The sequence below is a fragment of the Lissotriton vulgaris genome, chromosome 7, assembly GCF_964263255.1.
Source record: "Lissotriton vulgaris chromosome 7, aLisVul1.2, whole genome shotgun sequence".
Classification (NCBI taxonomy): domain Eukaryota; kingdom Metazoa; phylum Chordata; class Amphibia; order Caudata; family Salamandridae; genus Lissotriton; species Lissotriton vulgaris.
The window spans coordinates 1,213,502,516-1,213,523,666 of record NC_141695.1 but is presented as its reverse complement, the minus strand read 5'-3'; the positions used below and the strand labels follow the sequence as shown (position 1 = coordinate 1,213,523,666).

Genomic DNA, 21,151 nt, shown 5'->3' with positions numbered 1-21,151 from the left:
CAGACCCTCGAGAAGGTTCATAGTGAAGGTTGTCTGTTTTAAAATCACCCAATTAAAACAATACATTGCAATTCATTAACTGTGGTATTTCTATTGTCCACCCCTTGAACTCAGACAAAACAACAACGAACAATGGCCCCCAGGAAGTCCTTACCATTGCCATGCACTGCGCATGGGTAACAGAGTGTGCTGTGTTCCGCTTTTTGGGGCAGATTTATGAGGCCCTGCGCCACGTTTACGCCGCTGTTGCGTCACGCAAGGCGGCGTAAACGTGGTGCATCCCTACGAACGATTTACAACGTGACGCATCTAGGCAGATGCGTCACGTTGTAAAGCCCTGCGCCGCTTGTGGGCGTTCCGGCGCAGGGTGGGCGTTCCGGGGCAGGTGCGCCTCGCAAAAGTGGCTGAGTGAAATCTATGAGATTTCACTCAGTCACTTTTAAGCCAATGCTGCGTCAAAAGCCTGCGCCTGCTTGAAGCAGGCGTAGGTCTTGACGCAGCATTCTTAAGATGGGGCGCCCCCGAGCCTTGCTGGAGCTGCATCGCGCTTGCGACGCAACTCTAGCAATGCGCCACATTTCCGGCACAGATGCGTCACGCATCTGTGCCGTTTTTGCACCATGGTGCGCCGCATTATAAATGCGGCGCACCATGGCTGGCGGAACTGTGGCGCACTGTGGCGCATGTTAACTGGCGCATCCCTGGGGATGCGCCAGTTAACATAAATCTGCCCCTTTGTTTTTAGTTTGTATATTGACACAGAACTTTGCAGATCAATGTAGTGAATTGTTGTATATTATTGTTATCCAAACTCACTGAACCTTTAATAGACAATTATCGATGACATTGTATGACAAACGTTTAAATTTAGCAAACAAAGAAGCGCATCCCTGTCCTACCTTTCCTTGAGAATGTCTGTTAAAAAACATCTATATCGTATATGCAACGAGAACGAGCTCGGGGACTCTGCAACATTCCAGATGTCTGTCAAAAGACACCTGTCCTCCGACTGGCAGCATAGCAGTAACTTTATTGTATTGCAACTCTTAAAAAAGTTAACTTTGTCTAGTGAGAGAACGAAAGAGGATGGATACAGAAAGAGAACTGAAAGAAAGAAGGGAAGAAGAAAGTATGGAGATATGAAAGGGCAGTCTTTGAGAAACAGAAGCGTGTAGCAGTTTTGTGCTTTTCCCAAAAAGTACAGTCTCTCCACGCCGCGCCTGAACAAAAGGGCGTGTCACAAGCCAGGGACTGCTTGCTGCCCTAATATACGAACCAAAGCTTCCTCCCACACTGGACAGAGTAGCGTGACAGAGCTCCGGGATGCACCAGGCGACTTTATTGAAGAATTTTGCGCACAGCAGCAGCAGTCCATGAAACGCTTTTGGGAGACGCGTTTCAGCCTAGATTGGCTTTCCTCAGTGCCGGTTCCACGGGTGCAGCATTCTCCCTGGGGGTCTCGTGATGTGCAGATGAATTTGTGACAGCTCCCAGTCAGGTATTTTATAGCCCCTCCTCCTAATTCAAGGTGTGCTCGCAGCTCGCGTTAACCCAAACCAGGCAGTTGCATGCTGGTCATTGAAGTCCTCAGCAGCTGCCCATTCAGTGAGTAAGGCAACCAAACACCAAGTGATGCCCCAATTGTATATTGGTTAGAGGATCCCACACCAGTTCAAGTGCCCGGAGGGTACAAAGTTACTTGGCGGATCCCTTTTTCCAGGCAATACAATTTGCCTCCTTTCTCCCCACCGCAGAATGAAAATACCATCCTTAGTTGAACTTGAATCTGCGGGGGGGGGGGGGCAGCGTGTTGCAGTTTTGTGCTTTTCCCAAAAAGTACAGTCTCTCCACACCGCGCCTGAACGACACGGCGTGTCACAAGCCAGCGACTGAGAGTGCTTAGAAATGCGTTTTTCGGTGCACCAGAGCTGGAATATATATATATGTGATCAATGGCTCAAGGGCCCGAAACGCGTCATGGCGGTGGTTGTGTTGCACAAATAAAACTTGGCAAACTACCTGATTGGGTCCGGTTTCGTTTTTCTTGAAAACAGCAGAGGAAGCAACAAAGGTCTTTAAATATATATATATACACAGACACACACAGACACACATGTCTGTGTGTACAGTCATTCATAATATTTATGCAGATGTGCAGAGTATAATATGTTATTTATTCCAATTAGTGGCTGTGGGGTATGGGCCGTGATTTGCAAGAGAAGAAGACTACCTTCCCTCAACAATTGTAATAAATAGCATATTGCATTCTGTGCATCTGCATATATAATTTATGCCATGGAATTTCTTACGTTTATTTGTTTAAAAAAGATAATTATTCAAACCAGAATGTAAGTTGTTAAATTAATGCAGGAAGGCAAAATCACACTTACGCAGTCTCATGACTATGAGGAAAGTTCTTTCCATAGGTGAAGCATTTGTAATATCTAATCTATGCAGCAACATACAGTATTGCTTTTTGTCAACTTTGCTCTACTGTGGTAACAAACTGGAATTTGACTTTTGCCCTGTACTAATAAATGTGTAAATGTATGTTTATTAAGACAGTTTCCTAATTAACATGTGTTATTGGGCAACATTTATGTTTACTGCCGAGACATAAATAGAACATATGCAGAAGCAGAGAATGTAATATGATAATTATGTGATATTTAATACCAATGTTGGGTATGGGCAAAGACTTCTCAGGAGAGGTGACACCTCAAAGGAGTAATAATGGCCCTCCCCTTCCTTAACAATGCTAATACATGGCATTTTATTCTCTGCACATAGGCATTTCATGTTTATACCATTCTATGCTTGTATGTATAATTGAATTAGCAAAAGGCATGTAGCATAAACCACGATAAAGTGGTTAAATTAGTGCAGCATGGTACATTCTTATTGAAGAGACATTGAGACTGTTAGTGGTTTCCCTGTATGAAGTAGCTATTGCATGAAATTTGTAAGCTGTAAGTAATGTATTTTTCTGACAATTTTGCCTATAACTAGGGTTCAAATGGACTGAGCTTTACTAGATTTTGCACTGTCTTAGTTCATCCACTCAAGGTACAGCATGCCAAATTCACTGCAATTCTGCCCAATGGAATTTTCCAGAAAAGCTATGTAGGAAGGTGGGTACCTGACTATGGTTACACCCAACTTTTTGCCTAGTGTTTAGCTGGTTTTCGACTTGGCCTAGGATCCTGCTAATCAGGGCCACAGGCTATCTGCTCTCACTGTAAAATGGACTCCATGTACTTTAGCTACATCTCCAATTGGATATTGGATCACCTTATGAGCCCCTGTATATAGTACCATATGTACCCAGGGCATAGTTGCTTCCAAGGCCTACCAGGGGCTGCCGCATGTATTATGCCACCCCTGGCTTGCCACATTGACACAACTGGCTGATCACTCAGCTGGGGCAAGGACGTGTAATCACCCCTTGCTTAGGTGTAGTATCCCTATACCTACCATTACATATAGACACACATATACAATTACATATAGACACATATATACCTATAAGTCACTCCTATGGCAGGCCTTAACAATCCTGGGGGCAGAGTGCTTGGTTTTATGTGAGATGGTGCTCTAGCATGAGCTGAGCCTGTCTGCAGCTTTCGGAACCATGTCCTTATAGCTGTTCTATGATATAGCCATACCATATACTCTTAAGTGCATTATAATCCTCGCGGTTGAATGCTAACCTTGGTTTGGCTTTATCAAAACATGTCGTGTAAGGTGTCATACGCTTTGGAATACTACCCCCTCGCTAGTTCTGGCTACTGGGGGTAGCATTTCACCCTTCTAGAGGGAGAAGACATGTTGTTCCTGTTAAACCCGGTTAAAGTTAACCAGAGCCTCAGCATCACAAAATGGATGCTGCTGCCACAGACACAAGTCTGACCTCCTGCTGCTGGGAGTCCTTCCAGCGAGGGAGGCTTGGACAATAGGTTTCCTGTCTTGGGAGGTGCTAGCACCACCCCAGACAGGCCATAGTGTATTGGGGCAGGGAGGGCTGAATGAAATGAGACACTGCCTGGGGCACACAAGGTGTCCCATGTATAGTCCGGTTGAAACCAGTTTCTGGGGCACTCCAGCCCCAGCTCTGGTGCGAAAAACCCACTTCCCTGGTCCCACTAATAGAAGGGACCTAGCAGGTAATCCAGCCCCTGAGATTGGTGTAAAGGTAGGAGCTGAGCCCGAGCACAGAGCCTGACAAGAACCAGACTTCCAGACTTCACTGAGCCCCGAGAGACGTGGGACCGGCCATCTTGAAAAACCTGCAACTTGCTACTTGTGCAGCTTCTGAGGCACCCTGGAAGTTGTGCATTGGAGATTGATAAGCCCCACCCCTAGCACCTTCTACACCGATGCACAGCTCTCCACACTCCATGAGTGCCGCGTGGGGCCTGCTAGTGTTTTTGTGCTTTCCACATCTGCCCGGTCGCTTGCCCATTGGCTAGTGGCCATCTTAGCGATGAACCAACTACACCACTGGCCTAGTTGCTCCAGGCTGGCCCTTGCTTCCCTGAAAAGGAGAAGCCCCCAGACCGTCCTGGTCTGCGACAGAAGCCATCTTTGATTCGTGCTTGGGTTGCCTTTGCCAAAGCTTGTTGACTCCAATCTGGAAGCCTATACCGCCGACAGCGAGAGCCTTTGTGGGAAAGTCCGTATCCAGCTCCTGGTTGTCGTCGAAACCTCCTGTTCCACGTGGCTGCAGAGACAAGCTTCACAACATCACCTGATTGCTTCACGACATCGCCTGGTTCCTTCCTGGTCACTGGCTAGTGACCCAGACTCTGTCCCCTCTGCTTTCAGGTACTCTTCATCCTTGATCCGCCCTTGGATCCAACCGAACACTTCTCTCCTGGTCGCCTGAAGCATCTTTTCACAGGTCTCCATAGGATTCAGCTACGAAACCCGACACACTTTGACACCTATGCACTTGGCTCCTGTGGGTGAGGTAACGCGAGTACTATGGTGCTCCTGTGGGTATTGACTATCCTAGTGTTCTAGTTTTTAGTAGCTTTATCCTAGTCCATTCGGAAGTGTCCTAAAAGAACTAGTTTCCAATTCTTTTGTTCCCATTATATCCCTATGGTAACCCGTGTGTGTGTTTAGACACTGCACACGCATACAGTGGGTCTCCTGCTCCCTAACCTTTGGTAGAACAGTGAAGCTCCAGCGAGTCCCTAGGCCCTAGGCCTATTCTTTGTTTGTGAAGTGGTCCTTATACCACTATTTTAGTATATGGTTTAGCGTGCCCCTAGGACCCAACTGTATTTTGTGCAACTTATTGTATGATAATTAAGTCTCTTGTTATTTGCTTGTGCCTCTGACCTCATAAACAGTTCAGAGGGGTTGTGTTAAGTAATAAATAAATATATTTTATATATAACCTGTGTGGTGTCCTTTTATTTGGTACTCAAGGGGTTACATATGGAACAAAAGCTGGCTTCACATGCTCTCTGAAGTTTTAGCCTAAGACTGCTTTGTCCATGCTACCACTAGGATAGCTGGTCTATAAGGTTGACTTTACAACCATCACCATAAGGATTGTTTGTACTGATACAGGGTGCCCATTAGAATAGTGAACATCACATATCAGGCCAACTTCTCACAAGCTCTATAAATTATGCAGCAATAAAACACAATGCATGTAGCACACTCTAACAGTATTATCATCATCCATTTGAGCTAGAAAAATTTTGCTTGAAATCTGTAAAGTGCAGAAACGATATTACAAATGCAGTAAATCCATTATTAGATGATAAATGCAGACACAGAATCACTAACTTTGAGCCACAGTTCACTAATGGTTTCTGATCTTTTTCTCAGGGTCTTCCTTATACGCAACTTGAAGAAATCGAGGCTGTTATTTCGGTAAGACAAACTTCTCTGACACTAAACTTTAATCTGTGTTATATCGTTCAAATCTTCATCCATAAAAAAATGAGTTTGTTCAGGAGATTTGGGAGTTTTAAACAAATCACTATACAAAATCAGAATAAATCCTCACTTGGCTGTTCAAAAAATAATCTCAATAGTACTTCAAAAGCTGGACATTGTAGCTGTTTAACACCTTCGCTGCTATTGATATTTTCCTCCTGTGCTGAAATGATATTTTCCCATTGTTCATGACGAGCTCAGCTCGTCATCAGCACAGCTCCACTGTGCCTCATGACGAGCTCAGCTCGTCATGAGCAGGGAAGGGGTTAAAGTATGAGACTTGTCATACTATCAGAGGAAAATAGTATTTTTGTTAACATAATTTTATAATACACTATTTGGATAAAGGTAAAGTGGCACATGTCACTGCTCTTAAACTCACCGTCACATCACACCTATCATAAGACCTGAAAGTTGGTAAAAAGTGTCCAAAGATCTCAGAATCGGACTCAAGACACTCTTAGCATTCTAGATCTTGCATAATACTGTCTTAAGAAATGTTTCTGGCTATAATTATTTTCCCGATGCCTGACCAATCTTAGGAAATTGGATCCCTGTTTCCTGACTTAAGATAATCTCTAAAGAAGACTGATGGGCCTGGCCCTCTCTGCAGGGTCAAACCCATAAATTGTGCCTTCACCCCTCCTGTTTTGCTCAATTTATTTTGTTGGTTTCCCCCTTTTAACCAATGCTAAAGTGCTTGTGCCCCCCCCAACGTGGTAAAATTTACTCTACATGATTGGCATATTTAATTTACTTAAAATGTTTCCCGCTTGCCATCACAGCTTGTGTGCAATTTTAGAATATCAATTTGACTTGGAAAAATAAACCTTTTGCCAAGACAAAACTCACCTGTTATTGCATATAATTCACCTTCAGCACAGGCCCTAAGCATTCCATAGTTAAGGGTGCATTGTATTTAAAAAGCTGGACATGTCATTTTTAAGTTTGACATGTACTATTAGGAAAAATCTCCAAATCTGATGTTACTACGGTGAGGCCTACCTCTCCCAAAGGATAGCATTGGCCTAACTTATTACATTTAATAACCTTTCCTTTGGAGAAGGTATAAATATTATGTTTGTTTAAGAATTTGTAATTTTTAAAATACTCTTTATTAGTAAAGTCAGAATTCAAGTCACAACTTTAGAAAGGTGCCATTTTCTTGTCCTTATCATTTGGTGCTTGTTTTCTGTTCCGGGTCACATGACTAGGTAGAGATTTATTTTGTATATTCCTCTAAGACATCCACACAGAAGAGGGAATGTGTGTTGACAGAATGGGCTACCTTGAATTTACGAGAGGGACTGAGCTGTCCTCTTTCTCACTTTAACTTCAAAGCACTGACTCAGCATACACACACAGAACTTCACATTAGGCCACTGTGATTCGAGACATCATGGCACCTTGTATTTCTCTCTTTCTCACAGACTCTCTGTACTCCTTGTGACATCTTTATATCTCTATTAGGCCCGAGCATATTTTAACTACACTTTTGTAATCTGAGACATTTTAGTAATTCTGCATTACTCTTTGATGTGGAATTACTGATGATGAATTGATTACGCCTTCCCTCAAAATTAAGAGTAATTTGGGATAAAATCCTACCGCAAGAGCGCATTTAACTACTGTAAATAGCTGCTCATGCTCTCTATTTGTGTTCTGCTGACTTTAGTGCTATTTTCAAATGCAAAATGAATTCTCGCGACCATTTTGGATGCAAGGGTGCATTTTGCCCTAAGAAAATGTAGCTATATGTAGCATTTGGGAGCGATAATTCTACCCCAGCAGCACATTTAGGATGACTAATTTGCGGAAAATGCATTCTCACACCAGAAAGGGCTGGGCCCAATAGTTCTAGGTCTTTCTGGAGGCACACTCTGAAGGTTCTTTTTTGACGCACAGATGTGTAAAGGGGAGAAATGATGTTAATAACAGTTACTTAGCCAATAATTCTCTCCGACACAAATTAACCCACCACAAACTATGTAATAATATTTAGTGTATTACAAAGCCAAAAATAACTGGATATAAAGACACCTCAACATGAAGGTATAGAAATACAAAGGAATTAGCATAAAGCCAAATCTACACATCCAATTCAGAAGGTGCAGCATAAACAGGACTATTAATTCAAGAATTAGAATACAGAAAATCAAGAAATATGAGTCCAAGTTTCCGTGCATCGATAGTTGATGAGTGAAGAGCATTAAATCTATCCCTATTCTAGTGCTAGAATGACATCCCTACATAAGCATTTTCAATAGAAGGAAAAAGGTGTCAGTCATGGAGTCTTCCCAAGATGTCTCTCCACAATCCATGGGTCCACATACCAAATGTTGGCTCATAGATGAATCAAATAGATGGAGTCCATTCTAAGATGCTCCCTCTCTGAAGGAAAGAAAGAAGTGGGTCCGTTACCTAGTTCCCACTATCAGATATTCACAGGTAGAATTCCCATAGGGCACTTCGCACATGCCATCTTCTCTCGGTACAGTCCTGAGCATATTTTTCCATAGTGTTCTCCATGAGAAACCATTGCTACATTTCATCCTCGGCTCTCAGGCCTTCTCCGGTGTAAATTCAAATGTCCTTCTTCTATCAATCCAAGTCACACAATTGTAACTTCTTCTCTCCTTGACTAACTAGTAAAACAAAGATATTATTCAGCCTAAAAGAACACTGCTTCACCTGTAACACAAAACATGAGAATCAACAGCTTCCGCAGTGCACATGAAATTCAACCATTAATTATAAAGCAAGATTTGTAAGGGAATTGCATTTCGGGCCTAAAAGTTTAGCTAACATAAAAGAGCATCATTTAAGCATTACGGAAATACATAATCATTATTACATTTCAATTAGCACATTTACCCACTTATGAAATATCACCATTATTAAACACTATCAGTATATGAGTATGGTCAGATTTCTTCATGCTAATGTTTTCTGCTGGCTACATTCATTTTCTACGTTAATTCTCCATGGCACTTGTCAGTAACCTAAAATATATCACATAATTCTATTAATATATTTCACACTTCGAACACTTCACATATACATAAGACATGATTATATGCGGGTGCGCTCTTCTTGATTATGATTCACCCCTACAAATGAAATGAGACTTCTGCTCCATCACGCCTATTTTGAACACAAGAGGGGGGCATTTTGCAATAAGAAAATAGCTTTAAATAGCATGGGTATGTTAGGTAAAGATCCTACCCCAAGAGTATATATAGCAAGTTCAACCGACCACTTTCACTTGCTATTCATGTTCTGTTGCATTCAGAACTATTTTGTAGCACAAAAATGCATTCTTCAGCCCATTCTGGATGCAAGAGGGCATTTTTGTGTTAAGAAACTGTGTTTAATGCAGAATTACTCTAGCATAATTATGTGTAGTCTTACAGAATTTGTAGGGAATTCTGCGTGATTATGCTACACTGATTTACACTTACCACTATTCTCTGCCCCCTTCAATGTTCCTTCCTTGCTTCATCCCAACTTGTAGCTAACTTGCACTGATTTGCACTGACCCTCTCTCATTAACAATAGTTATTGTAAGTTGGTCAATATTTTTGTTTGGTCTGACATCTCTCTGAGTTCAGAGGCAGTGATGTAAAGTAGAATAAAAGGTAAAGGTTTGTAAGTGACATTACAGCTAGCAACCAGTACAAATGCCTCACTGAAGATGGATAGTATTCACACTCCTTACAATTATACTTTCTTTCCTTGTGAACATGCTCCTAATTGTCTAGAAATCCTGACTGTTACTTCACTCATTGACATTTGTTTTTGAATATGTATGGCATGTTTTATATGCCAAAGCCTAAACATACACTGCTAATTGTGGGTGTGGGAAGACAGTCATCAACATGGGCCAGTTTTGAATCTGGAGGTAACTCTGTAGATGTGGTCCAATTCAATGTTTAAACTAATGCCAGCAATAAGTCTTCGACAGCATCAAACAAACTGTATTAAATGTAAGAGTAACATTATGAAATTAACAGCATTTTCCATTTTATTTCTCTAATTTAGGGTGAAAGTACAGCAAATAATGTTGACCCAGAGGAATGTGAGGACATGCTCATGGCTATGATCGAGGACCTCATTGACACAGTGGTACAAACACTTATATTGTTTTAATTGGACCAAACCTGTCTATTCCCCTGTCTACACCTGTGTGTTTCATACACAAATATGTGTTTTACATTGTTTGATGTTTTTTTATCATGGGACGAAAGATGTGCTTATGTGAAGGTGAGAGGTTATCAAAATAGATACCCTCAGTAATACAATATCCTTTCTTTCTAGCTGTGCCTCATAGGATCGATACTTGGTCCAGCCTTTGACATAATGGTAAGAACCATTTCGTATTTTTTTTATTCATGAAATTTGAACACTAGGGAAGAACATGCTCATTATCTTCTCAGACATGTATCAAATATTGTCCATCTGAATAAATCTTTTAAAGCAATAGTTTAAGCAAATAAGGACTGTTACTGGGTTATGGCAGGTTTTGAGCAAACAAAACTGACTTATACACTTGACAAATAAACTCATGGAGTTTGCATGTTGACAACATTAATGAAAGCTCTCAAGACACAATCAATGTAAAAAATAGCAAACATCTTAATCAGGGCTACAAATTATTATTTCTTGATGAGTATATTGAAATGTAGAGTTCTTCACTAAATAACGTTCAAGTGGCTCAGGGCCAATAATGGCTGCTGTGTAGACTTTCTCCAACAGTCCAATATTTGTGATTACATTTCTCCCATTTAAATTTAGACCATCCCACTTCTGTTTTAATAGTCTTACAGCTCCTCTGCTTCAAGCTGCACCAATTGTTTAAGGCTATCCCTGCACCCTTCTTATAGTTCCAAGCTGCTCCTGTGGCTCGGGCCTATAACTTAAGCTCAGTGCCTTTAGCTACAAGTAAGGTATAAGAAATGGGATCTAATGCAATAGTTTAATTTTTGGCACGAAAAGACAGATAAAACTAAAAGGATGAACTTTTATAAAAATGGCCTGAATGCTTATATATTTTTAAGAGAAGTACTATCTGTAATTGAATTTGTCACTCATTCCATTAGGATGGAGTCATGGGAGAGGATGGTCCTTTAGGTCTTCTTGGAGCAGGTGGAGGAATTCTTGACAGCGTTCTTGGAGATGGCGGGATTCTAGGAGATGTTCTTGGAGATGGTCTTGTAAAAAACCTTATTGGAGGAGAGCTACTAGGTGGCATTCTAGGAGGAGATGACAAAGGGAAACATGACCAATCTGGACAACAATCAGATGAAGCCCAAGACGAATATTCAGAAGTTGTTGTTGTTGAAGAAACAGAATATGAAGTTGATATTCCTGAAGGAATTGATGGCAGCTTTATAGAGAGCAGCTTCCAAGAAGAATTCGTTGACAATTATGAAGGAATGCTAGGTGGTAATGATGGAAGCACATTTGGCAGTAACATGGAGCAGGATGCTACAAGCAGTTTTGAAGAATATGGCAAAGGTTTTGAGGTGGAAGGAAGCATCATTGAACAAAATGAAGGCTTCGACATAATCAAAGAACAAGATGCACTTGCAGCCATTCAAGAGACAAATGGAGTAGAAATCACTGCAAATATAGAAGGGGATGCAACTGTGGAAGAGTGGGTAGGTGAATCTCAAACACAATACTCTTTAAATGGATGGGAAGAAGAAAGTGAAAAAGATGAGGACAATAATAATGATTCACAAACCACAAACAGCGAACAAGGCGACAAAGATGGCAGTGTTTGGGAGACTTTCTATACCTTTGAAGAAGTTGACATTGTTTCGGAAACGGAATTAACAACGGAACAAGTAATGATGGAATGACTAGGTATGTAAGAAAACATGGTTTTATTGATAATTCAATGATCTTTATTTTCAAGCACATTTTTAGTTAATGGCATACATTTGTTTCTACTCCTGCATTTGCAAGTGCTCTTTTTAATGTTTTTAATGCGAAGTTGTGTGACCCTGACTAAGCTCACTACAGTTAAAGTTTATTAAACTTGTAAAATACATGCTGGCAAGTGCTTACATGATTAACTCCCCTGCTAAAAAAGGACTACTAAATCCTCTTCCAACAGTCCCTCACCCAAAACATACAGCCCATAGAGTCAATATTCTATATGTTGATATATTGAAAACAATATATTGACAACTACTGCAAATATATGGCTTATTTAATATAAGGAATTTCATTTTATTACCTCCTACGACAGTGTCCAATAAAGACAGTGAACATCAGCATCCCTTCCAAAATGAAGATTTATAAACACCTGCACCAGGCATGTTTTCTAAATGTTTGCACCATGGCACCATGGAAAACCCTTGCTGGTACTTCCCATAACATTTCCAACTTGTGGTTATTATAGGCGTGGATGAAGGATATCCTTTTATGACCTAAATGTATAACATTTGAGTAGTGAAGGCAAATATATTCTGTGGCATTTCTTTGCTAAATCGGATATGCACGCTTATGTTTGTTAAACATAATAATTAGTTGGGAATGAGTGCAAAATAAACAATAACATTTTTTAATAAGCCTACAAATTCTAAAGCATGCTTGTTTAGCGTTTGTTCTGATAATGTAATGTATTTTAATCAACACAGCAACCTGTAGTCCATACACAATGAGACACTGAGAAAAATATGTATCTTTTTTAAACTCCGTAGCTATGTTTTGGGTCGAAACCTATTGATTGCAGTCTAGTCCAAAGATATATGTTTGTGTGAAAAGAGAAGAACATACTCATTCAGCACATATGGTTTGTTGAACCTATGTTAATCCCAAGCGATTTTTATGTTATGCTAGTGTAAAGTAGCATACTTTCACATTACACGCCTATGTGAAATTCCTGTAATTAGACTCTTACTCCATTTAGAAGAATTTTAGCACAGAAGCATGGGAATATCACAAATCAACGTAACATGAGCATGTTATTTGCAGCAGTTTTTTTAAATGGATATAAGGGGCACCTTTCAAGCTAAAATAGAGAACTGAACCCATGGGTGTGCATTTCATGGAATTGTGCATTTCACACACCCCTTCTCAAGACCCCGCATAAATCAAAAATAAATGTACCTTAATTTTAAAATAGAAATGCAGCAATCCACTTGACATAATCTTTGTGAAGCAGTTTTTGAAGTTTAGATAGTAGATATCTGGAAAAACATTGAGTCAGAGCTTGGTTGAGATTGAATTACAGTTCATTACAAATATTCGAGTAGAGCATTTCTTTGTTTTAAACATTTTCTACTGATAATCTGCTATACGAAATGACACCACAATATCAGTAGCATGAATCAAAACCATTTTACAGTTAAGCATGTTAAGATATTTCAAACAGTCTTACTAAACATACCTAAAACAAAAGTTTTAGTCCATCAAAAAGATGATTTACGAATGTATTCTTCCAAGGATCATTGTGACTAAAGATTCCCTAAACGTGATCTGGAGGATGAATAATAACTTATAAGTGGTGTACAGATTTACTTACATTTTACATTGTGGATGCACCACTGTTTACGTGCAGCCATGACCCAAAATGCTATTCAAGATTTACAGACCCCAGCAAGGGCCAATTTGCATCACCTTCCTGCACATAAACAATAATTCCCTGCAATGCAAGCGCCCTTGCACTTTGGCAAAAGGGTGTCTGCGTTGGTGCTAGGCAGCTATTTTTAGAGCCTGTGCTAGGGAAAACATAGGAGTGTGCCGTATTGTTGTAAATACGGTGCATCTATGCGTTTTGGAAATTGTGGAGCATAGCCCTGCCAAATTTGACGCAGCTCTATACTCTAACATTTCCTTGTAAATATGCCCCTTGAAGAAACTATTTCTGAATACGGTTTACCAGCATTAACCTGTATGTATTGTGGCTTGTGACTAGAGTACAGACATCACTGAGATAATATTGAGATTTCTGAGATTTTACATTAATGCCATTTAGGATCAGAACTTCTGAGATGAATCATGACAGTATAGTCCTCTGAATGCTACAAACCGGTAGACACTGTGGCAATGGTATTTATTACATAACTAATGAGACTTTAGGTTGAAATGGTACTTATACGCATTTATTTTAAGGTGCCATTGTTCAAGGACACCTTTTAAATACTAGCACATGAAAATGCCTTCAAAGAATTGAACTGTATCCTTGAAATCAGAATTAACTTTCCATTAGGGCATGGACTTGCCTACTTGTTATCTCTTGCTTTCAATACATTTGAACTTGTCTTACCTTGACACTCTGAGATCATGTGTCCTAAAGATGGTGGGAGAATAATCTGATTGAACTCTGTCATTCGCAAACATGCTATATAATGGCATGCTTAATAATGTAAGCGTATGGCTCTTTCATTTTGGAAATGTAAAGATGAGGATTATACAGTGTGATTGTCTCATGGACAGAAGTGATGGAGAACATACAGCTTTGTATAACACATTATCCAATATAAAGCAAATAAGATAATAGTGCAATCCCAGCTTCAGTTGGATGGATCTCTAAGGGTGTTTATATTGCTGCTTGTCTCTACTATTGCCTGATCAGTTTCTCTTCTTCTTCTCTTTTAGGTAATACCAGTGATGCTCTCCATTTTAGATGAACTATCTCACTGGAGACATATCCTTCTTGTTGCAACTTCTCTTCATGCAAAGGACCATCTTTCATTCTAGAATGCACGGAAAGCAAATGATCATTTAGGAATTCAATTATCATGCTGTCCTTTGTGTTTCTTGATTAATAAAGTAGGAAAATGAAACAAACTGCTCTTGACACATTTCTTTTATCATGGATATGAATAAATTATGCTATAAAAATTAAAGCCATTGCTTTTTACACATTCCCGGTGATGTAACAATATATGATTTTAATATATTTAAATGATAGACCGCAGCCCGTAGTGGGAGTACCGGCTGGGCGGTGATGTGGGGAGGGGCAGGGTGGGGGGTAGTAATGTATGGATTACGGAGTTTGACAGGTAAGTAAACATATAAATAAATAAAACTAATTTTGTTGCACAAACTGCATCGCATTTGGTGATGCAGTGCACGCAACGAAATTTGTTTTCTTTATTTTTATGTTTACTTACCTGCTGAACTCCGTAATCCATTCATTACTACCCCCCACCCTGCCCCTCCCCCTCCCCACGTCACCGCGCGGCCGGTACTCCCACTACCGGCCGCGGCTGATAGGCTGATGTGCTAATTATTGATATTAAGAATGATGATCTATCAACATGAATTTTTCACCTCCTATCACCCCGTCTTTCATCTAATGTTGGTCATTCAACAAAATATTAAATACCTAAAAAAGGCTGGCATTGTTGAAAAGATATGGCTTTCATAAGCAGGGCTGACAGTAATATGATATTAATTAATATTTACATTGCATTTGGTCTTCATTATCAACCTTAGGTTACTAGTGTTTAATATTATTATTAATATTATTGTTCAGATTTGTACAGTGCATGGCTAGCCATCATAGGGTTTCCCAGTACTCTGCTACAGAAAGTGTACCCAAAAACCCCGAAACACCACAAGGGCTACTCCAGATATCAGAGTTAAAACAACCAGGTTTGAAACTTCCTGCGGAAGTTGAAAGTGAGAGGCAGGCTCGCAGGACAGGGGGAAGGGAATTCCACAACTTGGGCCTAAAAAGAAGAAGGCTAGGCCTCTTAGCCTGGGTCGCCAACTCTAGGAACTACAGTGAGATCCAAATTGCTTGAACGCAAGGACCTGCTAGGTTTATATGGCAATGCCAGAGATCTTAGGTAGGAGGGGTCAGAGTTTGAAAGAAATGTATGCTCTGCCCTTAGTATAGCGCTTTAAATTGAGCACGATGTTCAACTGGGAGCCAGTGAAGATCGCGGAGCAGGCTGGCAGTGGGATGGAACTTAGGGAGATGAAGTAGGAGCCTTGCAGCTCTGTTCTGCATGATCTTGAGCTGCCTGAGCTCTTGGTAAAGAATGTTTCCATAAACAAGCCTTGAAGTGACCATGGCCTGGATGACTGCTCGCTGGGCCTATGTCCGGAGTCAACCTATTTTTATTTTGAGCCTCTGAGTTATCTCAAGATAACGGAACAGGTAGCTGCCACTTTGATGATTTCGTGACTCATGGATCGGCCCTCATCCCACCAGACTCTCAGATTCTTGATCACTGGTACAGGGCAGGGGATAGTATCCATTACCTCAGGCCACAGATATCGACCCCACAGGTGGGAGAATTTGCCCAACAATAAGACCTCTGTCTTTCCTTCATTTAACTTTAAGGAGTTAGTATTCATCCATGAGCAGACTTGTATTGGGCAACTATTCAGTGCCTCTGCACTACGGTTCTCCTGAGATGATAGAGAGAGAACAATCTAAATATTGTCTGTGTAAGAGAGGAAGGTGAACAGCACTTTCTGTACGATGTATGCAAGAGGCCTTAAGTACAAGTTGAAAAGGGTTGGGATGAGAGTGGGCCATGAGGGACCCCAGACAGTAGAGTCTGTAGCTTAGAGTGATGGGTGCGGACTTGGAAACTATGATCCTGAAGGAAGGAGCTTAACCAGCATAGAGCTGTCTCCCGCACCGCAAGGGACTCTAGCCTTAGGAGTAGTATTGTGGTTCACTGCTGTGCTCAGGTGTAGCAGAATCAGTGGAGTGTTGGCACCATTGTCAAGTTGTTGCCATAGATATTCTGGTACTGCCAGTAGGGCTACCTTTGTACTCTGGCAGGCTCTAAAGTCCAATTTTGAAGGGTGGAGCAGGCCATTGTGTTCTATGTACATTGTGAGTTGTTTATCTATGTGCTTTTATGGGTCTTTAGATTGAATGGCAAGAAGGATATTGGTTTACGCTTCGACCAGATAACGGGGTCTGGATTAAGTTTTGTGAGCAGAGCCCTGACCAGTGTATATTTCTATACCCCTGGGACGAGGTCTTCAGAAAGGGATGCATTTAGAACCTGAGTAAGTAAATACATCAAAGATGGTTCTAGTTTGCCAAACATTGAAGGAGGCAAGGGTCCAGAGATGCACCTGAAAGCGAGGAGGGCCTTAAAAGTCAGGTGGTCCAGTAGCTAAAATATGCTCAGTGAGCATTTGTAGGAAAGGGCCTCTTTTGGACATGATTAGCCCCCACTTTTTGCCTGTAAAACGATGTAATCCTGACAAGAAGTGCACGGAATCCCTACGAACCAGGTCCCCTGTCCGGGATCTTCTTCCCTAAAACTATACCTATTGATTCTACAATTGGCACCACTTTAGCTCACATTGAAGTCCCTTGTGAAATGTGGGATCCAAGGGCCTTGTGGTTAAAGAGGAGTCCCTAAGGGCTGCAGCTAGCATTGTTCCATCTTAAGGGGCTCATCACCAAGCACATGCACACTAACACTGCAGCCTGCGTGTCTTGGTGCGGACAGTACTGAAGAGTCAGCATGGCACACATCCCTCTGTGCCATGTCCACAGCATGGTATATAGGTAAGGTACCCCTTTAGCAGGCCTTAGCCCTAAGGCAGGGTGGGCTATATCCCCTGTGAGGACATATCTGTATCAGCAGATATGCCCCTGCAATATGCATGCCAATTTCTGGATATTGGAAATGCACAGGAAGCCATAGTAAGTACATGGCTTCGCTTTCCAGTTCCCCAGCTCCCTGATGGTGTCACTGAAGTATGGAATGTTTGGTACTAAACATCTCAGGATAATAATTCTGCACTTATTCCAGTGTCAGATTCATTAAGAATTGCATACAGAGGACCCATTAGAGTTGTCCCCTGAAATCTACCAACCCTTAATGTTGTCACCGTCTAGCCTAAGCCAGCCCGCTTTCGTCAGACAGTGTGCTGACATCATGGGGTGAGTGCCTGCTCGCTCTTAGCTTAAGAACAATGCCTTTCTTGGGTGGAGCTGTTATCAACTCCCTCCTGGTCAGGAAGAACCATCCATGGTAGGGAGCTTCAAATGCCTTGCTGCCTTTGTAATGCACCCCCAGCCTCTCCTGTTAGAGGGAGCAGGATCCCTTCCTGTCCTCAACCAGTTAGCACGAAGACAGGCAGGACTGGTTTGAGAGAAAAGGAGGTGTGCCCCCCTCTACTAACTCGCTCCCTCAGGTGCTGGAGGTGAGGTGAAGTTGACCGTCAGTGCCCATCTTTTTGAAGATAAAGGGCCTTATCCAATAAGGGTTGGTTTATGCCCCCCCACAGGGGTGGGCATAATAAAGGGTGTAGACACCCCAGGTAAGAGTCCCAGTGGCTACTACTGTCACTCCCTTGTAACTCCTCTATATATGGTAATTAGGAGGCATCCCCAGACCCTGATATTCAGCTCCTGATGACCTAAAAAGCTGGAGACCACAAAATAGCACCCTTAGAGAAGACTGCAGAAAATTATTGACTTGGACCCAGACTTACCGGCCTGTCTGTAGACATCGATGATACTGCACCAAAAGGCAACTCGTCCTGCAGCTCAGTGACCTCCATAAATCCAGGAAGGGCTGCTTGCCTTCAACAAAGAGCAAGAGAGTGGCGGATGACGACGGATGTTTTCTGCGTACACCACCGCTAGCGCGCTCACCCCATTGAACAGAAGTTCGAGCATGGAGAAGGAAGATGCCAATGGCCCGTCGAATGCTGTCGCTTTTTTATAGCACTACACCTCTACTCTCTGAATGCATCCAAATTGCGGTCATCATTTAGACGGATCGTTGCAGCTGGGTCTCTGAGGTGCAGAAAAGCGAGTTCCGTGTTTGCGCCCGCACTTATCGTGCTATGAAGTGAGGATTAAAAAAGGAGAGGCTACCGGGCTGCAGAGCTGCAGGGCGACTGTGTGACTGGAGACATCCTTCCCAGCTGGAACAGGGGGAGTCTGTGTCATGTCGAGGAGTTGGGCGGTGGGGGCTCTCCCAGGTATTGTGGGGTGATGCACCTGGGTATGTTTGGCCAGAAAAAAGCCTGCAGCATGTTGGGAGATATAACCCTATTTTTTCCCCATTGAACTGTTTGCATTGAACTACCTGTAAATCCTCAACTTTGGCTTTTGACCAGCACTTACAGTGAAGGTCAGATATACATCAGACTTGCTTACAAAAAAACAAACCTTTTTAATATACAGCGATGCACACTCAGTAAAGCAGTGAATATTAATAACAAAATGAGGGATCAGTCCACTCCAATGACAGCTCCTAAAGTGAATCGCAGAGCACAGTGTAATGCTCAACAAAGAAAGGAACTGAAGACAAAGGCCTTATTGGAGGGCGAGAAGCAAGAGAAAGCAGACAGCAATATGGAAAGGGAGAGAACATTAGAGTTAGAGAATGAACGAGAATGATCTGAGCCACAGTCCCAAGTTATGGCTTTAAATGCGGAGCCTGCAGACAGTATGCAACACACAAGTACTGTTCTCATAGAAAACAGCAGCCCAGCCTGTTTCAAACAATAGCCAATCTTTTCTAAACAGGCAAAGTCTCAGCATGAGCTTCAGGCTGTTTCTCATACTTCAATATTGGCCCAGACACAGACTCTTTCTCCAGCACAATCATACTTAGTTTCTGATTCATCGATGAGCCCACCTACGGATTAAAATACTTCTTCTACAACTATTATATCTCCCCTCGAAGAAGAAAGCAGTCAAAGGATACAAGAACTGCCACTAGTAAAGGGAATATACCCGGAGAGCGAGAATTCAAACAAACATTGGAGGTAGTAGAGGAAGTGGAGACGGCAAAGGGGGAAGAGAAAGACAAGATGAATCAATTAAGGATATGTTAGTTGCTATTCTAAGTGAAATCAGAGCCTTAAAAACATCACAAGCTCAAGAAATAGCTACACTCCATGAAAGACTTTCAAAGGTAGCGGACAATATTTCTAACACACCTAAAAGAATAAATGAAGTGGAGAACCATATTTCAGATCTGGAAGATAAATTAATCAATATGCAGAAAGAGGTCACTCGAATGGAGAGAGTGAAGAACCAGACTGAAATCAAACTACAGGTTTTGGGAAAACTGTAATAGACGATCCAACCTCTACCTGGTGGGTATGCCAGAAGGTGGTGATGGCCCTCAAGTACATAAATGGACTGAATCACTTTTAAAGAAAGTTATGCCAGAACTGGAGGGGGATTTAACAATCGCAAGAGCTCACAGAGCCTGCCGCAGAGACAGACAAATGTAAGATACTCACGTACAGTACATCTGAACTTTGCTGACTATCGAACTAAGGATCAAATTTTAAGTACAGCAATAGCAAGCAGAATCTTTTAATCCCCTGAAGTACAACAGTGTAAAAGAAACTCAGACATGTCAGCAGCAATGGCTCGTTGAAGAAAAGGGCTTGTACAAATTATTGATCTTTTTAGGGAAAAGGGGGCTCAGGAGCTGGTAGTCCAGCAATCTTGTAAAGGGTCAATTTTATCTGTTCACAGATATAGGAGAGGCTCACTATTAATCACAAAACTGCCTAATGAGAACATTTAATGCTGCCTACTGGTTAATATACTGAATGTAGACCAAAATAATACTAAGTACACATGGGGCCATGGTGGGGAAGGGACATCTGAAATTAAATTTCGGACGGATTAAGGTTGAGTGCAGAAAGGGTGCATTACAATGGCACCCAGGCTAAAGATGGGGGTGAAAATGGTAGCCTCTGAAATCCATGTTCAGAGGAAGTTACAGGGTCAACAGTGTGGGGGAGTGTGGGGGTGTTGCAAATTGAAAAAGGAGAGTTCAAGCACACACTCTTGGTTTCTTGTCGGGACACAACTAAATTAGATCAGCTAAGGTGAAAGCAATAACACTTATGTAATAATGTTAAAGACAAAAGGGAAGATAGAAGTTAAGGTGAAGAAGGTTAACGCCTTAACCGCGGTGGCAATTCCGCCGCACTGCGGGGCATTCCATTGAGTGGGAGGGCCCGCGTCGGCCAACAGACATGTGCAGCACTATGGAGGTAGTGCTCATGATGGCCGTTGGCCGACGGGTGCAAGGAAAGGGTTAAGAGATCATATAAGAAAATAAAAGTGATATTGAAAGTTAGTAAATGTACCTTAGGTCACATAACGTACTTTAAGCTGTGTTTAATATTCACTAAGTCCCTTGTAAATGGATAGGCAGTTCAATGCACACTGCACTTTATCTGGGGCAATAGGGGTTAAGGGATATCACACCCCAAA

At 41.7% G+C, this 21,151-nt stretch overlaps 1 protein-coding gene across 1 annotated transcript; it reads left to right on the top strand.

Moving 5' to 3' along the window:
• The first annotated feature begins 5,814 nt into the window (after nucleotides 1-5,814).
• Nucleotides 5,815-14,744, top strand: LOC147703262 (uncharacterized). Its single transcript, XM_086928897.1, has 5 exons — nucleotides 5,815-5,889; nucleotides 9,997-10,080; nucleotides 10,273-10,317; nucleotides 11,055-11,823; nucleotides 14,566-14,744. The coding sequence occupies exons 2-4, from the start codon at nucleotides 10,042-10,044 to the stop codon at nucleotides 11,817-11,819; spliced, it is 849 nt and encodes a 282-aa protein (XP_086785023.1). The 5' UTR covers nucleotides 5,815-5,889; nucleotides 9,997-10,041; the 3' UTR covers nucleotides 11,820-11,823; nucleotides 14,566-14,744.
• The last annotated feature ends 6,407 nt before the right edge of the window (nucleotides 14,745-21,151 follow it).